This window comes from Phoca vitulina, unplaced genomic scaffold (assembly GCF_004348235.1).
Source record: "Phoca vitulina isolate PV1807 unplaced genomic scaffold, GSC_HSeal_1.0 scaffold2, whole genome shotgun sequence".
NCBI lineage: Eukaryota > Metazoa > Chordata > Mammalia > Carnivora > Phocidae > Phoca > Phoca vitulina.
This window is the reverse complement of record NW_022589705.1, coordinates 53,787,193-53,807,786: the sequence shown is the minus strand read 5'-3', so window position 1 is coordinate 53,807,786 and position 20,594 is coordinate 53,787,193. Positions and strand designations below refer to the sequence as shown.

Sequence of the window (20,594 nt, the reverse complement as noted above, 5' to 3'; positions counted from 1 at the left end):
TCTTAACCGTTACACCCTAACTAGTTCAAATATCCAGTGAAGGGGCGCCTGGGTGGCTCAGATGGTTAGGCGTCTGCCTTCAGCTCAGGTCATGATCTCAGGATCCTGGGATCCAGTCCCACATCGGGCTCCTTGCTCAGCGGGGAGCCTGCCTCTCCCTCTGTCTGCTGCTCCCCCTGCTTGTACTCTCTCTCTCTCTCTCTGGCAAATAAATAAATAAATAAAATCTTAAAAAAAAAACAAAAAACAAATATCCAGTGAAAGTCTGTCCACATCTCATTTAGACGGAGACCTTCGCTGTTCTCCTTCTGGCTCTGTGGAGGGTGCGGTGTGGGGATGGGAGATGGTGGCCGTGTCAAGGTGTGTAAAATTTCTTTGTAGACTTATCATGTAGGGGTTTTTGTTGTTGTTGTTGTTGTTAAAGATAAGTCTACTTCAGGATTTAGACTGGGTGAATTCTAAACCGCATTTAAAAGCCAAAGTGGTATTTCATCAAACACTAGGCTCACAGAAATCTTTTCAGCTGTTTCACTCCCCTTCTTGTGTTGGGCTTGAGATGAACCCTGTGGGCTTGCTGTGGTGGCATTATAACAATAAATCCTGAAAGGGATCTGAGTTCAGCTATGCTGAGTGTAAATCCTTAGCATTCTTGCACACAGTTGAAAAGAAAGGAACCATTTCTGTAGGCTCTTTAGGATTTAGAGTTCAGTAGACCTGCTTGTGACACCCTCTTCCCCCACTCTCCTTCTGAGGGACCTTGGACAAGTTACTTGAAACTTTGCTCTCATTTTCCCTGTTAGTAAAACAGTGTGGTAATAACTACCTCTCTGGATTGTTAGAAGAGTTAATACAGTAGTTTTGCAAAGTGTCAGGCCATCTTGCCATCTTGCCAGTAAGCATAAGGAACCTAGGACCTTTCCTCTACCAGTGATTTAACTCTTCTAAACAAGATGTGTTGTGAGGCTCCAGTGATAATTTTACTATTACCCATGAATTGTCACTCAAACCTCTTCAGCACTTTTCACCGTTAGTCATATTAAGACACAGCATTTTTCCATGATTACATCTGCCACTTTTTTCTAGAAAATGCTTTGGGCTTTACTAGTACCTACCTTCCGCCGCATCCATCCATTCATGTATTAAACAACAACAGTGGGGCACCTGGGTGGCTCAGTCAGTTAAGTGTCTGCCTTCGGCTCAGGTCATGATCCCAGGGTCCTGGGATCGAGTCCCTGCGTTGGGCTCCATGCTCAGCAGGGAGCCTGCTTCTCCCTCTCCCTCTGCTGCTCCCCCTGCTTGTGCTCTCTCTCTCTCTTTCTCTCTGACAAATAAATAAAATATTTTTTAAAAAGCTTAAAACAACAACAACACCAGCAGCAAAATTTAGTGAGCCGCTGCCCTGGCCTCAGTCTGCTCATCGTCTAGTAGAGGGAGACAGCTGTGCACACAAAGAAATCACAGATACACTGATAGACTCTGGACAGTGTCAGGGAGTGGGGTGTAAGGAGAGAGGTTCTGTTGGTTCTCCTTGGCCGGAGTACCTGGAGGGATGGGGAAAGATGTGGTCAGGGAAGACTTCTGATGAAAGAGTTGAGTCTTCAAAACATAGTCTGTGTTTGTCAGGGGGATTGTCAGGGGAGGGAGTCTATTGTAGAAAGAATATTCTAAGCAGAAAGAACAGCATGAGCAAATGATCAGTGGTATGGATGAGCAAGACACAGTCAGGACTAAGTAGAAAGACTGTACAATTGTGCCAAGCACTTCCATAGGTCCTGGATTTAAGGATTCTCGTTTATTGAGTACTGTTATGTTCCATATGCATCTCACTTAATTCCCACAGCAATCTTGTTAGGTAGGTGTTGTTATTCCAGAATCTTCAGATACCGAAATTGAGGTTCTTAGAGATCAAGGCATTTGCCCAAGGGCATGTAAGTGAGAGTCAAGTCTCTCAGTCTGAGGACAACAATAACTACAGTAATAAAAACAATAAGCTGTTCATATAGTGCGGGGCATGCTCTGACCTGCACTGTATGTATCCACTGGTCACATGTGGCTATTTAAACAAAGTTGAACAAGATAGAAGCGTCAGTCCCTCACTTGCACGATCCACATTTCAGGTGCTCAGTTGCTAGGTGGGCCTGGTGACTACTATATCGGACTGTGCAGATCTAGAACATTGCCGTCATCTCAGAGCATTGTCTCTATTGGACAACACTTTACATATATTCACACATCTAGTCCTTGTAACAGTCCTAGAGGAAGATACCATTATTCAAATTGTACAGATGTGGATACTGAAACATAAAGATAAGAAACGTGAGTAAGGTCCCATGACGAATGAGTCCATGTCTTTAAGCGCAGCACAATAATGTCAACCCCATGTGTTCTAGTCTGTATAGCATGAAAGAGTATTAGAAGAGTAGAGTTCAGTGTTTTCTTGTATATAGACTAGCATTTTGTCCTCTGCAGAGTAAATGTCTTCGATACGATTCTTACCCTTCCAGGAGCTGACTGTTGTTGGTGCAGGCCTTGTAAACATGAGGCTGGTGGTCTCCAAAGAGTCTCCCCAGAGACCCTATCAACCTCGTAGTAGAACAACTCATTGGATGGAATTATCAATCTATTCATCCCCCCAAATGGCCAAATCTGTAATCTAAAGATGATATAGTCTTAGGTAGTGTTCAAAACCCTTGTTCTTTTTCTCTTCAGAAAAGGTGTCTGAGGCTGTTATTTCAAGAGAATTTTTTTCAGGATGCCGACACATCTGTAGCAGCCCTTTTTATTTTCAAACACAGGGAAAAACAAAAACAAAACAAAACTATAGGCCGGCAGGCTGAAAACCCTAGTTTGAGCCCTACCTCTGCCTCTAAGTAGCTAAATAAACTTGACTGAGTTACTTCACATTCTGGAACTCAGTTTCTTCCACTCCGACCTGGAGAGAAAATAACACATTTCTCAGGATTTTCTAAAAGCTAAATGAAGGGTACAGTGTTTGAGGATGCTTTGCAAGTTATAAAGTACTTTATATAGCTATAAAGTATGAGATAATTGTAACACAAATCCTAGAACTTGAGATGATTTTTTTCCATATAATCCTTTAAAGTTTACAAAGCAGTGTGGTTTGATAAATTATAGGATGACTTACTCTTAATCATAACATTTGCAAAATTTCTATTATCTTTTACATAAATGTAGTAGATATTGAAAAAAAGAATGGAAGGAAGAATGTATGGTTGGTAGATAGGGGAGAGGGAGGGAGACAGCAATAAGGGTAAATGGGAGAGTTGTACGTGAAGTTTTAATTTTTTCTTTTTAATTTTGTTTTAAAACCTATTCCTTGGTACGAACTGTGTTCTGTGTATGTGGAGGGGTAGGAATCATTAAATAAGAAGGCTTGCATTGATTGATTGACTCCGTAAGCTTATTTTCCTGATTTTTTTTTTTCATTCAACAAAAATTTATTGAGCGACTACCATCAGCTGAGTATTGTGCAAGTTTCAGGAAAAATAAGATTGAATGTCTCACTTTTTTTTTTTTTGGTACTTATTTCTTCAGCTGTTAATTTTGCCTTTTAAGCTTTCTGCAGAATGCCGAATAAACTGACACTTTACAGCCCTATGAAGGGCCCCAGCAGTCTGGAGGGCTGTGCTTGTCAAAATCTCGTCTTGTGAATTGTTTCCTGATGTGCACATGCAGCCTGTGAGTCCTCTCTGAATTGTGCAGTGTATTCATTCAGAAAGGAGAAAGCTCCTCCTGCCCCTTGTTGCTTTGGGCCTCTTTTCTCAGGGAAGGCCCCTCCAAGCTCTATGTGGCTGAAGGAAAAACGAGATACATCAGCTCTCCGCTCGCAGTGGGCATCAGCTATGGACTGCTATGGATTGGGGTGGACATGAAGTGGGGCTAGAGAGCCTCTCCTGAGGGAAATCTGGACATGACCTGCCTCTCGCCCGTGTTAGATGAGCCTGACCTGAGGTGATTGACATCTCAGAGCTCGAGAATATAGGACTTGGGGAGGCGTTTTTCTGCCTTCCTGTTTCTAGGAAAGGAGACACTTGACTTGGTTTTTTGAAGAAACACCAATACACAATATTTGAAGCACAATACGCAAGTGTATTGTGTACTGAGAGTATCTGAGAAAGGATCTCCATTTGCGACCCATGTCTTCACATACATTGTGGATGTGGAGGAGCGGTTCAAACTTTGATGTAGTATGGCAGAATTGGGGCTAAAACTCAGATTTTCTGACTCTGAACCCATGGCTCTTACCAAGGTTCTGTGGTGTGCTGATACTTAAATATGTATTTCCCTTACATAAGACAATATAACATCAAAAACTGAAGGAGTGTAGAAGGAGCATGGGCTTTGGAATCAGACAGGACAAGGTCCAATCCTGACACTCCTTCTTCTATCTGCATCATGTTCCTTGGGCATGTCACTTGAATACTCTGATCCTTTCCTTCTGCATCTGTTAAGGAGGGGGAAGAATATGGACGTTGTGGAAATTAAATGAGATAATATTTAAAGAGCTTAGCACAGTACTCAGCCTGTCTTAGATGTCTGGTATGGTTGCTAGAAAGGAAGAAAGAATACAACCGTCTCTTGAGAAATAATTGAGTTGATGTTGATGCTGATGATGGTGCTAGTGGTGAGGGTCATTCTGGTAGTGGTGATGGAGATATAGCTACCATTAATCAAACTTTTATTTTTGAAATCTCCTCAGTATCCAAGCAACCCTATGATAGTGCTATTGTCTTCGTTTTATAGCTGGTCTTCCTGTCTCCAAATTCCACTCTTCTCCCATTACAATGTCCTACTCCTCAGATTCCAAGCCTAGATATATCAACAATGAGTCTACTGGAGAAGAAACAAGGAAACGCTACAGACTTATTTTTTTCTCACTTTCCCATTTGAAACCCTGTGAGATAGGCTTTGCCTGTGCTATATATATGTGGAGTCTGTAAATATGGGTCATCATCAGAAATTCCCTGAACTTATTTATAACACTGTGGGCCAGCAGTGGCTGAACCTCTTCTGTCAGGGATCTCAGGATCAGTATCTTTAAGACCCCAGTATTTTGAGATCTACAGCTAAGTAAATATCAGCCACATGGTTATTGGGTTTTTACCTTGGAGAACAACCTAAGAACGAACAGTTTGAAATCAGGCTACCTGGATATGAATCCAAGCCCTGCTTCTTGTGAGCTGTGTGAATGTGGTTAAGTTACCCCTCATTTGTAAGCTTCAGTTTCCTCTTCTCTGAAATGAGGATGATAACAGTATCAGTCACATTCAGTGGTTGTAAGAATAAAATGAGACAGGTATGGAGAGAGCATGTGCAAAACCAACTCAGTTAATACTAGCTCATGTCTAGGGTTTCTTCATGTGAAAGCCTTTGTGCCCTGGATGGGGAGCTGTATCACTCAGGGCCCACTTAGAAAAATCTAAACTGCCCTAAGTATTTAAAAAACAGGGAATTTAGTACAGAAAATTGGTGACAAAAATAATGAAGGCGCCAAGACGGGCTATATCCCTGTGAAGCAAGCCAGCGATCAGCAAAATGGAAGCTGTTTCTACCCCTAGGCAGGAGAGACAAAGGAAGGAGCGGGTTACCAGAGTCCAAGGGTGTCAGCAGATGTCAGAGCCATGCAGCCCTGTCAGCAGAGCTGAAGTCAAACAGGAGAAGGAGACACACTCTGCTTCTCTACTTTCTGCAGCCTTCAGATCTCCTGGCCGATGTTGAACTGCAGTCTGCAGGAACCCACAGTACTGAGCAGAGCAGGGGACTTGATAAAAGCCAATAGGCCCAGGACTCTTACAGGCTCAGTCTCAGACCTCAATGACCCAGTTGCTGGGACCTCACTGCGGTGATAATCACCATAGAAAGTTTGAAAGAGTCTTCCCCCCGCTGCTGAACAATGGCCCAGGTTTTCAAGTTGCTGTGCTTGGGGAGGTAGAATTTGGAAAAAGCCTTGGAAAAACCTAGAAAGTTGTTGGAATGTAAGAGCCTCTCCTTGGCCCTCGAGATCCTGATTTCTGGAAAGGCCTGCTTGCTGAGCAGCTAGCGCTGTCAGTATCTGGGGATTTATGTTCTGAGGAGGCACCCCTACCCTGCCTTTCCCCTGGCCAATTCCTGCAGAACACAGCATTGACCCACCTCATGGGGAAACCTCCCTGAACCCCTACCGATTGAGCTCAGCTGCTCCTGTGGTCCCCATGCTTCCATCCTATCCTGACCCCCCTCAGAGGAGTGCTCCTTTAGGGTTTTCTTTCCCTCCTACCAGACTGGGAGCACCCCAAGGACAGGGAGTCATCTTCCTTATCCTTGCATCCCCATGCATTGGTACTTTTGCCTCCTGCTCTGCACTAGCATCTGTGTAGGGGCTGGGCTTCTAAGCATGTGGATAAGAAAGTGTCAGCTTCCAGAAGCTTTTATTATAGAAGAAGAGGCAGGCAGTGTAGGGTTTTTAAAACCACCAGTGTCTAATACCTATTCTTCTGAAGCTGTTTCAAAAAATAGAAAGGGTAGGAAAACTTCTAAATTCGTTCCATGAGGCCAGCATTAACTTGATCCCACAATGAGACAAAGATCCCACCAAGAAGGAGAATTATAGATCAATATCCCTGAAGAACATAGATGCCAAAATTCTCACCAAGATACTAGCCAATAGGATCCAACAGTGCATTAAAAGGATTCTTCACCACAACCAAGTGGGATTTATTCCTGGACTTCAAGGGTGGTTCAACATTCGCAGATCAATCAACGTGATACATCACATTAATAAAAGAAAGGACAAGAACCATATGATCCTCTCAACTGATGTAGAAAAAGCATTTGACAAAATACAGCATCCTTTCTTGATTGAAACTCTCCACAATGTAGGGATAGAGGGAACATACTTCAATATCATAAAATCCATCTATGAAAAGCCCACAGCGAGTATCATTCTCAATGGGGAAAAACTGAGAGCTTTCCCCTAAGGTCAGGAACACAACAGGGATGCCCACTCTCACCACTGCTGTTCAACATAGTACTAGAAGTCCTAGCCTGAGCAATCAGACAACAAAAAGAAATAAAGGCATTCAAATTGGCAAAGAAGAAGTCAAACTCTTACTCTTTGCAGATGACATGATACTCTCTGTGTAAAACCGAAAAGACTCCACCCCCAAATTGCTAGAACTCATACAAGAATTCAGTAATGAGACAGGATATAAAATCAATGCAAAGAAATTAGTAGCATTTCTATACACTAACAATGAGACAGAAGAAAGAGAAATTAAGGAATCAATGCCATTTACAATTGTATCAAAAGCCATTAAGATACCTAGGAATAAACCTAACCAAAGAGGCAAAGGATCTGTACTCTAAAAACTACAGAACACTTATGAAAGAAATCATGGAAGACACAAAGAAATGGAAAAACATTCCATGCTTGTGAATTGGAAGAATAAATATTATTAAAATGTCTATGCTACCCAGAGCAATGTACACATTCAGTGCAATCCCTATCAAAATATCATCGACACTTTTCACAGAGCTGGAACAAATAATCTTAAAATTTGTATGGAATCAGAAAAGACCCCGAATAGCCAGAGGAATGTTGAAAAAGAAAACCAAAGCTGGTGGCATCACAATGCAAGACTTCAAGCTCTATTACAAAGCTATAATCATCAAGACAGTATGGTATTGGCATAAAAACAGACACATAGATCAATGGAACAGCATAGAGAGCCCAGAAATGGACCCTCAACTCTATGGTCAACCAGTCTTCGACAAAGCAGGAAAGAACATCCAATGGAAAAAGGACAGTCTCTTCAATAAATGGTGCATCCAATAAAATTGGACAACCACATCTAGATGAATGAAATTTGACCATTTTCTTACACCATACACAAAGATAAACTCACAATGGATGAAAGACCTAAATGTGAGACAGGAATCCATCAAAATCCTAGAGGAGAACACAGGCAGCAACCTCTCTGACCTCGGCCGCAGCAACTTCTTGATAGACACGTCTCCAAAGGCAAGGGAAACAAAAGCAAAAATGAACTACTGGGACTTCACCAAGATAAAAAACCTTCTGCACAGCAAAGGAAACAGTCAAAAAAACTAAAAGGCAACCTATAGAATGGGAGAAGATATTTGCAAATGACATATCAGATAAAGGGCTAGTATCCATGATCTAAAGAACTTAATCAAACTCAACACCCAAAAAACAAGTAATCCATCAAGAAATGGGCAGAAGACATGAACAGACATTTCTCTGTAGGAGACATCCAGATGGCCAACAGACACATGAAAAAATGCTCAACACCACTCAGCATCAGGGAAATACAGATCAAAACCACAATGAGATACCACCTCACACCAGTCAGAATGGCTAAAATGAACAAGACAGGAAACAACAGATGTTGGCGAGGATGTGGAAAAAGGGGAACCCTCTTACACTGCTGTTGGGAATGCAAACTGGTATAGCCACTCTGGAAAACAGTATGGAGGTTCCTCAAGAAGTTGAAAATAGAGCTACCCTACAACCAGGCAATTGCACTATTAGGTATTTACCCCAAAAATACAACTGTAGTGATCTGAAGGGGCACCTGCACCCCAATGTACATAGCAGCAAGGTCTACAATAGCCAAACTATGGAAAGAGCCCAGATGTCCATTGACAGATGACTGGATAAAGAAGATGTGGTATACACACACACACAGTGGAATATTACTCAGCCATCAGAAAGGATGAAATCTTAACCATTTACATCAACATGGATGGAACTGGAGGGTATTATGCTGAGCAAAATAAGTAAATCAAATTATCATATGGTTTCACTCGTGCAATATAAGAAACAGCACAAAGGATCATAAGAGAAAGGAGGGAAAACTGGGAAGTCATCAGAGAGGGAGAAAAACCATGAGAGACTCTTAACTATAGGAAACAAACTGAGGGTTGCTGGAGGGGAGGTGGGGGGGGAGTGGGGTACCTGGGTGACGGGCATTAAGGAAGGCACATGATGTGAAGAGCACTGGGTGTTATATGCAACTGATGAATTATTGAACACTGCATTGAGACTAATGATGTGCTATTATGTTGGCTACTTGTATTTAAATTAAAAAAACAAAACAAAACACTATCTTGTGTGCTAGGGAAGTTCAAGGGTGTATTTGAATACTGAACAGGGAGACTCCCATCTTTCCTGGAGGACCAGGGAAGCTTCATGAGAAAGTAACATTGGAGTGAGGAATAAATAGGAGGTAACCTGGCAAAGAGGTTGGGGAATGGCATTTCAGATAGAGGCAAGAACAAGTGCAAAGGTCTTGAAGTGGGAAAGAGAGTGGGGAGTGGGGGCGAGGCTGGTGCTGCGTGGAGATGGGGAGGTCCGCCAGAGCCCCGTCTCCGCCCTGCCCCCGCATGCTGCCCCCCGGCCTGTGTTGTAGTGAGGAATGTTGGCATGTTTGCCGCTCCCACTTCACGACGCCTGCTGTATAGTTTTGTGCATAGAAGATGCTTGTTGGACATTTGAATAAATGATGGACCACTCTAGGATCTAAAGAGTCCTTTTAGCTCTGTCATCACATTCATAACTTCATTTATCCAGCAAGTATCAACAAATACAGTCTGTGCACAAGAAGCCCGAGCTTATACCATTTACGGGAAAGTCTCCATTATCGCGCATTCTTTGAACAGAAACTCACTGTCAGTCACCCTGTCCTTTACACCAAGAGTTCTGTGATAAGTAGTAATAAGAATGGGGACCTAGAGATGCCAAAAAGATTCAGTCATCACACAGCTCAGTTGCCTTCTTTGAGATTGAAATGGGATGTGTTAAGCCAGATCCCATTCAGCTCTGCCCTTAACTAGCAGTGTGACCTTGGTTGGGTCACTCAACCTCTGTGTGCCTCGGTTTCTCCACTGAGGGGTGTGGCACTAACAGTAGGGACTTGACAGAGTTAATAGAAAGGGAGGTTGTGCACGTAAATATTCAGCACAGTGCGTGGTATTTTCTGAGCGCAGAATCACGGATGGCCGATGCTTTTATTACTCTGGCTACAGTTACTGTGATTCCTACAATGGTTAGATGCCGTACACTGACCAGATTAAGCAAGGACAGCACGAGTTACCTAGTTTCCCCATGGCAGGCAGGTATGTTCTCTTGCTTTCCATCCGAGACTGGCCTGCACAGTGTCCATGTGCCAGACACTGTGCATAGCTCTCTCAGTGTTTGGCTGTATAAAGGAGTGTCCTATGCTTGTTCTTAGCTTTCTTTTCTCATTCTTTATTTTAGCATTTTTTTAAGAGGGTTTTGTTTTGTTTTGCTTTCTCACAGGAGTGATTGGAGCAGATGTGAGAGGGTACGGCCTCGCCTGTGAGGGACAGCCAATGACGTCACGGCTGGCTGTCATCTGTGGAACGTCTTCTTGTCACATGGGGGTGAGTCTGCCGGGCAGGGGGCAGGGCCACCACCCCTTGGTGGGGGGAGGGGCAGCCTAAGAGGAGATGTGACTTGCTGGCCCCTTTGCCTGTCAGTTCCTTCCTTCCTGCTGCCCGCCTGCTGTCTAGCCAGAAGCCCAGCCCGTCTCCCAAAAGCTGTGCTTAGATTTGCTGGATCTTTCTTTTTCCAGGGGCCAGATTCTTAAAAAGTGTGCAAAGGTCTGAGTCTGTCTTTGACATCACCCTGGTCAGAGAGCCCAGGCGTGAGGGGTGAAATTGGATCCAAGGGTGGCAACGCCTTGCTCCCAGGCGGATCTGTCCCTAATGGGTTGCTGAGTCTTCTCTGCAAAGGGGTGTCTGTTTTCCTTGGCCACTGAGCTCTCTCCAGATCAATATAAATCCATCTCCCTGGGAGCGCCCCGATGATCTATAGAATCAGGCTGCATATCATGACTTCAAAAGAACACTGATAAGCAATTTTCACTGTTAATTTTTCTCCATGAATTAGTGGAAAGGCGTTCTCCAAGATTGCAGTTAAAATTTAGTGCCTGCCCTAAAATTTATATCCCCTTTAAATGCATGAGGCTGAAAGCATTCCATTTCGATAAGTACCCATTTCTACCATATTTTTATTTAAAAGTCATTACTCTGTTAAACTTAGATGGACGACTCCTTGGATTTTTCCCAGATGAGTAAAATAGAGGGAGAGAGGGAGAGAAGGAGGGGGAAGGTGGGCAAGGATTAGCGTGGACACAGTCCAGGGCAGAATCTCTGCAGCCATGGAGGGAATCATGTGCCATATCAAACTGTGTTGAGTAACAGTAGGGACCAGTGAGCCTTTTTTACCATTAAATATTTTGGTTGAGTAAATAGTGATACATTTACTTACTTACTTATCCCCTCTTCTTGTGTCCGGAGCTGTGCTAAACCTTGGGGACATAAGGGTGACAGAAGTCCTGCCATTGATGAGGCGCAATTATAGCTGGCATTAACAGTACAAGGCCCCAGGATATCCATTCAGACTGAACCTGTGATCCTGAGCATCTACCATGTGCCAGACACTGTGCATAGCTTCCCATTTCATGGAGATGGTAGAGCCAGCCCCGTTGGTTTCCAGTTTTACTTCCTCTGCTTACTAAGTATGGGCCCCCTGGCGAGGTATTTATCCCCTCTGGGCCTCAGATTCCTCATCTACAAAATGTGGAGAGTTCTAGTACACGGCTCCTAGTGTTCTGAGCATGAAATGAGGCTGCAATGTGCTTCACATGAAATAAGCACACCACAGTGGTTAGCTCTTGATGAGTTGTGCTGGTGCTGTCGGGCAGAAAGGAGACCGCGACTAACTCTGCCTGGGAAGGGTTTTGGGTTAGGGACACATTTTCCGGAGGGGACATTTATGTTAGATTCCAAGGTCATAGATTCCCTTGATCCTCCCCTTCCCCCCATCAAAAACAAACAAACAAAAAAAAAGTTTTCTTTTTTTTTAAGATTTTATTTATTTGTGTGTGTGTGAGAGAGAGAAAGAGAGAGAGAGAGCACGAGCAAAGGGAGAGGCAGAGGCACAGGGAGAAGCAGGCTCCCCGCTGAGCAGGGAGCCCCATGCGGTACTCGATCCCAGGTACCTGGTATCATGACCCGAGCTGAAGGCAGATGCTTAACCGGCTGAGGCACCCAGGTGTCCACCCCCCCGTTTTCCTTTTACTTGTTTCTGTGGACAAGATCTTAAGTGGAACTTCTTTAACTGAGTTTTTAAAACCTCTTCAGCAGGCCTCTTGTAGGGCCCAGCTATCCCTGAAGGCAGAGGTCTGCAGAGGCCTCAGGCCTCCTCACACAGGGGGTGCCCGGCCGGGCAGCCCGCACTCATCTCCCTAGACACGAGTCTACACTGGCTAGCTTGTCTTAACCCTGACTGAAACCTATTTAAATCACCCCCATTTTCACAGGGACACCTCTAATCTGGTTTCTCCTGTGAAATCTGAATTTCAGGCACTTTTACTACACTCAATTCAGATTTCTGAGCAGAAGCAAATCCAAATGAATGTGAGGGACTTTGTCGTATCCCCACTTCTCATTCTCCTTGTCTCTTAATGGGGATGGTACTCCCTTTTCCTACAGGATCCATTTTGCAAATCAGGCAGCTAAGGAATAGAAAAGTCCAGCAATGTTCCCTGGGTCACAAGCTGTTAAGCTGGAGCTGAGCACTCAGATCCAGCTCTGTCTCATTCCCAAACGCATCCCGCTCAGTGCCTCGCTGTGTGTGCACGATGGTCATGTCCCTCAAAGAAGTGGAGACAGCCTGGGCTTCAGAGCTATCCAGATGTGGGTTGAACACCTGCTCATGCACTTTTTGGGCTTGTGACCTGAGAGGTGAGCTACTTTTCCGAATCTTACATCCCTCCTCCATCCCATTGGGGGTGGCTCTGCCAGTCTCACGGTGTTGCTGGTTAGTGTGAATCGTGCACGTATATATCTAGGACAGAGCAGACACTCAGAAATGGTGGGGATTCTTAGTACACTTTCCTAGTGTCATATAAAGCTCACATGAAGCAACTGTTGGGGCTTTAACGAGTTTGATGGGCAGCTGCAGTTGGTTGCAATGAATGAGGGCCATAAAATGCCAGTTTATTATGGTCGTGTTGTGCTGGAAATAAAGTCCCCACCCCCATCCCGCTTTGTACTTGGGAGTGGGAAGGGACCTTCTGGGCCAACGGGATTAATCATCAGCTTTAATGTTATGTGGTGAGGGCGAGACTGTGGTCATGCTGGCATCAGAAAGTGCCTTTGATCTTGCTCAGGTGCCAGGCGCCCAGTGAGCCAGCAACAATAACACCTTTGTGAGGTCTAGGGGAGGTGTGGGTCTAAGGAAACACTCCCGGGGAAACTCAAGGACCCCCTTTGTTGTGGTTCTGGCAAGTAAAACCACCAACTGTCAGGAAAAATTCACCAAACAGAACACAGGGACCAGAAGGGGCTCTGGGCTTTTCAAAAAGTGGTGTTCAACCTGGTCTAAAGGATTCTGTTTCTTCCTGTCTGTGCACTGCTGATGTTTCTGATTCAGTACATTGATTGAGTCAAAATTCCTGAGAATATTTTATGCTTGATCCAGGTTGCCTCTTTCTAGATATGAATGAATGAATGAATGAATGTCCAAGTAAGCAATTATTCATAAATACTTAGAAGTTCCTTACTCCCGGTCCCTGTTACTTCCAGGAATCTGGAAACAAGCTTGAGGTTGAACATAAGACCTACTAATCAGGCCTTTGATATTTTGGAAGATACAAGTGTGGGCTGTACATTTATCTTCCTTTAGGTGATTTAATTAACAAGGAAAAAAGAATACTTGTTCCTTTTTTTAACTCCATGAAAGCGGAGCTGCTTGTTCAGAGTTAATTACTACCAAGTCCCCCAAACCCAAGATAATACACAGCGGGGGTTAGCCAGAGGTTGAAAAGTCACGGGGTCAGATGGAGCTGATCCTTGCCATTGCTCTACCACCCCTTTCCTGGGGTCGTCAAGTCAAGCGGTAACTTGGCAACCTGTGTTACAGTTAGCATGTCAGATGAGGAAAGGACCCTGGAAAGTGGAAGAAGTATTGAAGAGGTAAGATGTGAACAGAACACTAGTTGTTGAGGGCTGGGAATTAATCTGCATCTTAAATCACTCAGAACTGAGGTTTTTTGCAAGGACTTAGATGAATGTGGGGATGGTGGTTCTCTGTCGATCCCAAGGACGTAGGCTCCTGTGCTGGCCCCTCCACGTACTGCATTTAGATCAGATATTCCATCTTCTACTCCCTCAGTGTTCTCATCTGTTCAATGTGAGCAATAGTATTTACCCATAAAGATGTTTTGAGGATTAAATGGGGTGATCTTTGTAAACGGCTTGTCACTATGCCCAGCATAAAAGACCAAATACAGTGCTGTTATTAAAAAATGATTCATGAAGGCCAGAATGATCCATTTGGTAATGGATTTGAATTAGAGGCATCAGAGTGAACTCATGTTTAGCTTCATCTAGTTTATACATAGATACACATACAAGTATCTATAGACGTGTGTATACCTACACATGTCTGTAGGTTAGTAAACATACATATATTTCCTAGCTCTGACAGTTGAGAGGATCTAGAAACTAGAATACCCCAGCAGCTAGTTGTTCCAAGCACACCAATACCCAGATCTTGGTTTCTAATATATTTCTCCAATAAAAAGAGCCAGGGTTCCTTAGAGAAATGGTTGATTCTAGGACTGGAGCAGGAAATGGAGGAGATAAGCCTGGGGCATCATATAGTGCCAGAAAAAGTGAGGAAATGCTCAAAAAAAAATAATAAAAAAATAAAAAAAATATATATATATATATATATATCAGGAGCCAACTGAGGGTGCCCCCAGTGACCAAGACTGGAACAATGTGGACAGCAAAATAAAGTGGTACTGGATAATAACCTAAAGTATGACACAAATATCATGAGTCCATAAATGACTAAATGAATAAGACAAATCTCTCCTGCAGAAGAATTCCAAATAATTTATATAAATACTTCCCCATCAATGAGGTGGAACATAATTTCCCACTCCTTAAGGGTGAGCTGCACTTAGTGACTTTCTTTCTAAGCGGACAGTATGAAAAAGGGGGGAAAAGTATAATTTTACAGAGAAGTCTGACAAACGTTACCTCTGCCAGGTGGCGAAGGTCAACATCAACGGTGATAAGCCGTGTTGATAATATGTACTGTTGATATGATTTAATGAGAATGGCACTTTATCATCCTCCTCAAAACCCATAACCACAGTCTGATCCTAAGAAAAAAATCAGCAAATCCAAACTGAGGGAATTTCTATGAAATACCTGACCCATACTCCTCGAAACTGGGAAGGTCATCAAAAAGCAAAGTCTAAAGAATCATCACCTAAACAGATAGGACAACTAAATGTAATGTGGGGTCGTGGGTGGGGTCCTGGAACAAAAAAGGACATTAGGTGAAAACTTAGCAAATTTGAATAAAGTAAGGCATTTAGTAATGATATATCAATATCGCTCTGTAATTGTGATATTTCTACCTCATGTGGGATATTAATGGTAGGGGAATCTGGGTGTGGGGTATATGGGGACTCTGTACTATTTTCATAAGTCTTCTGTAATCTAAAAATATTCTAAAATTAAAAGTTTATTTTTAAATCATTCATTAAATCATTCACTCATGATGGAAACATTTTCTTGTACCTGCCTGGCTAAGTGCTAAGGGTATTAAGATCAATATAATGAACATGGAATGCCTGCCTTCATTGAGAAAGAGACAAGAAGGGGTACCCGGGTGGCTCAGTTGTTAGGCGTCTGCCTTCCGCTCAGGTCATGATCTCCGGGGTCCTGGGATCCAGCCCCGCATCTGGCTCCCTACTCCTTGGGGAAGGCTGCTTCTCCCTCTCCCGCTCCCCCTGCTTGTGTTCCCTCTCTCGCTGTGTCTCTCTCTGTCAAATAAATAAATAAAATCTTTAAAAACAAAAAAAAAGAAAGACAAGAAGGGGACAATTGCAGCACAGATGGGAATTGCTATGGTCAATGCATGACCAGAGTGTGGTGGGAATAGGGAGAAGGGCCCGCCCGAAGTCTTGAGTAGACAAGGAAGTTTTCTTATAGGATGTGATATTTCCCTGATCCCACTGGGACACTTCCTGCCAGCCCAGTTTCAGGCCACATGCCCTGTCCTCTCTCTTCACTTTGTTTTTCTCTTCTGTGTCTACAACACTGTGCTGGTGACTTCCTCTGAGGTCTGGATGGGATGTGGTTATGTGCAGGCCCATCAGGAGGGCACCATAGGTGGGGAGAATAGCCACATGTCTTGAACAGATGACCTTCTGTTAGCAGGTTATCACCGCTAAGAAGAGAGTAGTCAGGTAGGACCAGTTTCTCTATCTCAGTCTCTTTAGCAAGTGGTATTGGCTGAGGTCATTGAGAAAGGTGGACAGGGAAGGGAGTCCTCATGGTACAAATAGGATCACTGTTACACCTGCCAATGAAAGAATTAGGGTTCTGTGCATGAAGTGCCCTGCTCCCTCTTAAGTCACCACCATTCCCAGGAGACTCTCCATATGGAGGCTGGCCCAGGGCCTCACAACCACATTTATTGAAAATAGACTATATGCCAGGCATCAGTTTGTCAAGGGGAGGGTTGATGTGGTTCTGCGAGCAGTAGGAGACAGGTCATATACTCACGAAGCTCAGAGTAGTGCTTCTCCTGGCATTTGAGGCTAGGGAAGTTCTACACTGTTCTGGACGAGGAAGACATTGAACATCTCTGGCCCAGCCTCAGTCAATATGAGGAGACAGACAATAGTATTAGCTGCTACCATCTATCAGGCACCTACAGTGTACCCAGCACTGTGCTGAATCCTTTATGTCATGTAATCAACAATTCTGGGAGATAGCCACCATTACTGTCTTCATTTCCCAAGTGAGAAGAGTGAGGCAAACAATAGTTAAGTGGGTCATGCCATGTTCAAGCCCTCTAGGGGACTGACCTCAGAGTCCTCGCTCTTCCTTTTCAGTTCAATAGCTTCTTGCAAAGGTCCAGAGGAGAAGGAGAACAGGCTCAATGAAAATATGAGCAAATGTTGGTGCAGACTTCTCACCAAAGAAAAGATTTGAAAGACAAGCACCTGAGAAGATTCTCACCATCATTCGTCATTAGGAACATGCAAACCCAAACCACAGTGACATACACACTTATTGGAATGGCCAGTCTTGGGGCGAGGATGTGGGGACTGGAACTTAACACGCTGCTGGTGGGGGCATTAAATGGCACAACCACCTTGGAAAAGAGGTTAGCAGTTTCTTCCAGAGTTAATGTACACCTACCATGTGATCCAGCCATCCCGCTCATGAAAGCCTATGTCTGCTTGTAAACTTGTACAGAAATGCTCGCAACCCCTTTATTTGTAATAGCCCTCCATTGGAAACAGCCCAAATGTCTATTGACAGTGACTAGATGAGTATCCTATTGGGATGTCCATTATAATGGGTTTACTACTAAGCAATAAAAGGGAATGAACTATTCATATAAGATACAGCATGCATTGATCTCAACGTAAGTATGCTGATAGAAACCAAACCCCAAAAAAGTACAGACTGTGATTCCATTTATTTAAAATTCTAAGTAATGCAGACTAAAGTATAATGACAGAGAGCAGATCAGCGGTCACCTGCAGCAGTAGAGCAGGTATGGTGGCAGCCAGGACGATAGGCGGAACGCAGGTGGCACAAGGAAACTTTGGGGTTGATGGAGATGTTTACCTTGATTATGGTAATGTCTTCACTGGTGTATGCTGTGTCAAGACTTATCAAATGTGGGGCGCCTGGGTGGCTCAGTCGTTAAGCGTCTGCCTTCGGCTCAGGTCATGATCCCAGGTCCTGGGATCGAGCCCCGCTTCGGGCTCCCTGCTCTGCGGGAAGCCTGCTTCTCCCTCTCCCACTCCCCCTGCTTGAGTTCCCTCTCTCACTGTGTCTCTCTCTGTCGAATAAATAAGTAAAATCTTTAAAAAAAAAAAAAGACATCAAATGAGACGCTGTCAATATATGCAGCTTACTGCATGCTAATTACACCTGGACAAAGCTTGTTGAAAAAACAGAAAGGAAGACCAGAAAAAATTAAAAACAGTAGTATCTGCAATCACTTATATAGTGCTTACTATAATTCAGGCACTGTTCTAAATAAATCTATAGAAATTATATCATCATCATTTTAAATAACATACAATAAATGTTAGTTTTCACTTATTTCCTTCTAGCCCAACTTAATTCTCCAGCTACTCTGATGTGGTTTATTATTCTCTTCTTTTGGCCCCAAGCACAGACCAATAGTTATTGTTATTTGTGTTTTACTGGTACCGACTTGTATCTCAGATGAAGCAGACTTGCTTAGTGGGTCCGCGTCTCCTGTGGCCCCTGTTGGCCCATCCTGTCCAGTTGGGAGCTAGGGCTTAGTAGATGCTTAGTGACTGCATGGTTGGATTGCTTCCCACCCATTTGCCCCACCACCCCAGAAGTGTGCAGGTGCTTGGATTTTCCAGAGGGTCTTCTTACTTCTTCCTGATCCACCTTTCATCATCTGTCTCTGCTGAATGGGGCCTGAGTGGAAGAAGCCCCTCACGTGTGAGTTGCTGGCAGTCTGTTGCCCACCCCACTTTACCAGAGATATCTGGGTGTTCATTTGGCCTCTCTGGGAAGTAAGATTTTTCATTGAACAGTGTTACTTAGTGAGTCCTGGGAGACACGAACCATCCATACTTGCTTTCTCTCCTTTCCTCCACCATGACAGCCTTCCAGCACTTTCCAGTCCTGTGCTCTGCCCACCCTCCCCACCAGCCTGTACCCTTAGGAGGAGAACTGACCCTCCCTACTCCTCCCCCCCACCCCCAGCAGCTCATCAGGGCACCTTTTGTCTCCGAGTCCTTCTACAGCCTGATGTCTGTTCTCTTGGGGAAAGAGAGTTGAGGAGCCCGAGGCTCTGGACTGTAACCACAGCAATGCCCCCCCATCAGACCTGGGCCATGTTCTTAGAGCCTTGCTCTTTGGGTGATGGCCTTGGTGCAGCTCTGCAGCTTCCTCACCGCAGGGAGGAGGAAGTTCCCCCAAAGCAGAGTGTGGCCTGGGCCCGGGGCACTGTTTCACTCAGGCCAGTGTTAGAGGAGCAAAGGATGCTCCCCATCATTACTTAGAAGGGGAATGCAAATTGCAACCACCGTGAGATCCACTGCACGCTTTTCGATTGGCTGCAGTCTTGGTGAGGAAGTGGGGACAGGAACTCCTCCACGCTGCTGGTGGGGACGTGAACCAGCACAACTGCTTTGGAAAAGAGCTTAGCAGTTTCTTACAAAGTCACACCTACTATGTGACCCAGCCATCCCACTCCTATAAAAGCCTGGCAGGGCTGCCTGGTCCCATGTTTCTGGAAGACCAGGAACAGTGCAAGGTCAGGTGACCCAAGGCCTCTCCGAAGGTCAGAAACAAAAGCTTCTGGTGGCTTTTGTCAATTGGCCTGAGCTTGGCTTTCCACAAAGACGGCAGCCTGCCGGGAACAATGGTCAAAGAAGCAGAGGAAAACAATAAAACTAGCAGCAGTAAGAGTCACAACTAATGTGTACTGCATGCTTATTGTGGGGTAAGAAATGTAAATATCTGATCAGACCTCCCTAATAACCTGATGTAGTTATCAGAATTATCCTCCCACTTTACAGATGCACACTGAGGGTCAGAAAGACAAAGGTTACATAGCTAGTAAGCCCTAGAGATCGGTTTGCAGCTCCGCTGTTTGATTCCAAAGCTGATATTCTCAACTCCCAGAACAACGATGAGATACAGGCGGCAGGGTGAGCTAGCCGTGCGCATGTGTGTTTTGTGGGAACGGGGGGTGGAGTGATTACAAGGTAGATCTTTTCCAAAGCCTGATGAGAAGTGCAAAGTTAGGCTTGGATCAAAGCTAGACCACAGTACTCTTGTTTTCCCTTCTTCCCGGGCTTTCAAATCACTGCCTTTCAAGAGGCCACCAGTCTAACGATAACAATAAAAATAAACAGCATCATTTGTCACCATTGTCCCTGGGGAGGAGAGTATTTATGAGTCTTCCCTGTTTCCCTGCTGCTCTGTGGTCAAGTACTTGAATAGGCAATTTGAAGACAGGAGGCCAACCTCCCAACTCATGAAGATGTTTTTATATTTGTTTGGAAGAGCATGAAATGAAAACCACATTGATTTTTTTTCCCCCCTTTTCCCATTTACCACTCATCTGCTGCGTGGGTAACTCTGGTAGTGTGGCTGCTGAGGGCGACCTAGCAGTTACGGGAGTGTCTGTGCTTTTCCGGAGGCTCATTGCACGTGAAAAAGATGCTGAAGACAGCCTTCCCAGAGCCCTCTCCAAGGACTGGGTACTGCGCCACGGACCTCGACACGCTCCCGTTCACTTAGTTTTACGTGTATTTAGTTCAGAAGTTTTAGTAGTTTGGCCTTGTTGATTTTCTCTTATTTTTCTCATTCCCCTCTCCAACTCCCCTTCTATGCTCCAAGGGCCTCTTTTTTTTCATATATTAATTAAATTTTCATATATTTTGTCCCCCAGAGCCATTGTAAGTTAGGGGTCATTTCTCTTCTTCCACTTAAACAGTGTTAGAGCGCAA

The 20,594-nt window shown here is 44.3% G+C and overlaps 1 protein-coding gene across 15 annotated transcripts in view; it reads left to right on the top strand.

Moving 5' to 3' along the window:
* The window catches only part of FGGY (FGGY carbohydrate kinase domain containing), a 427,695-nt gene that overhangs the window by 207,930 nt on the left and 199,171 nt on the right, over positions 1-20,594 (top strand). For all 15 annotated transcript variants that reach the window (XR_004302223.1, XM_032427727.1, XM_032427768.1 and 12 more), the window contains one exon: positions 10,322-10,425. Coding sequence is in view for 14 of the 15 variants with exons in the window: in XM_032427727.1 (XP_032283618.1) it covers positions 10,322-10,425 (104 nt within the window). In the remaining variant the exon portion in view is untranslated. The remainder of the gene's footprint in view (positions 1-10,321; positions 10,426-20,594) is intronic.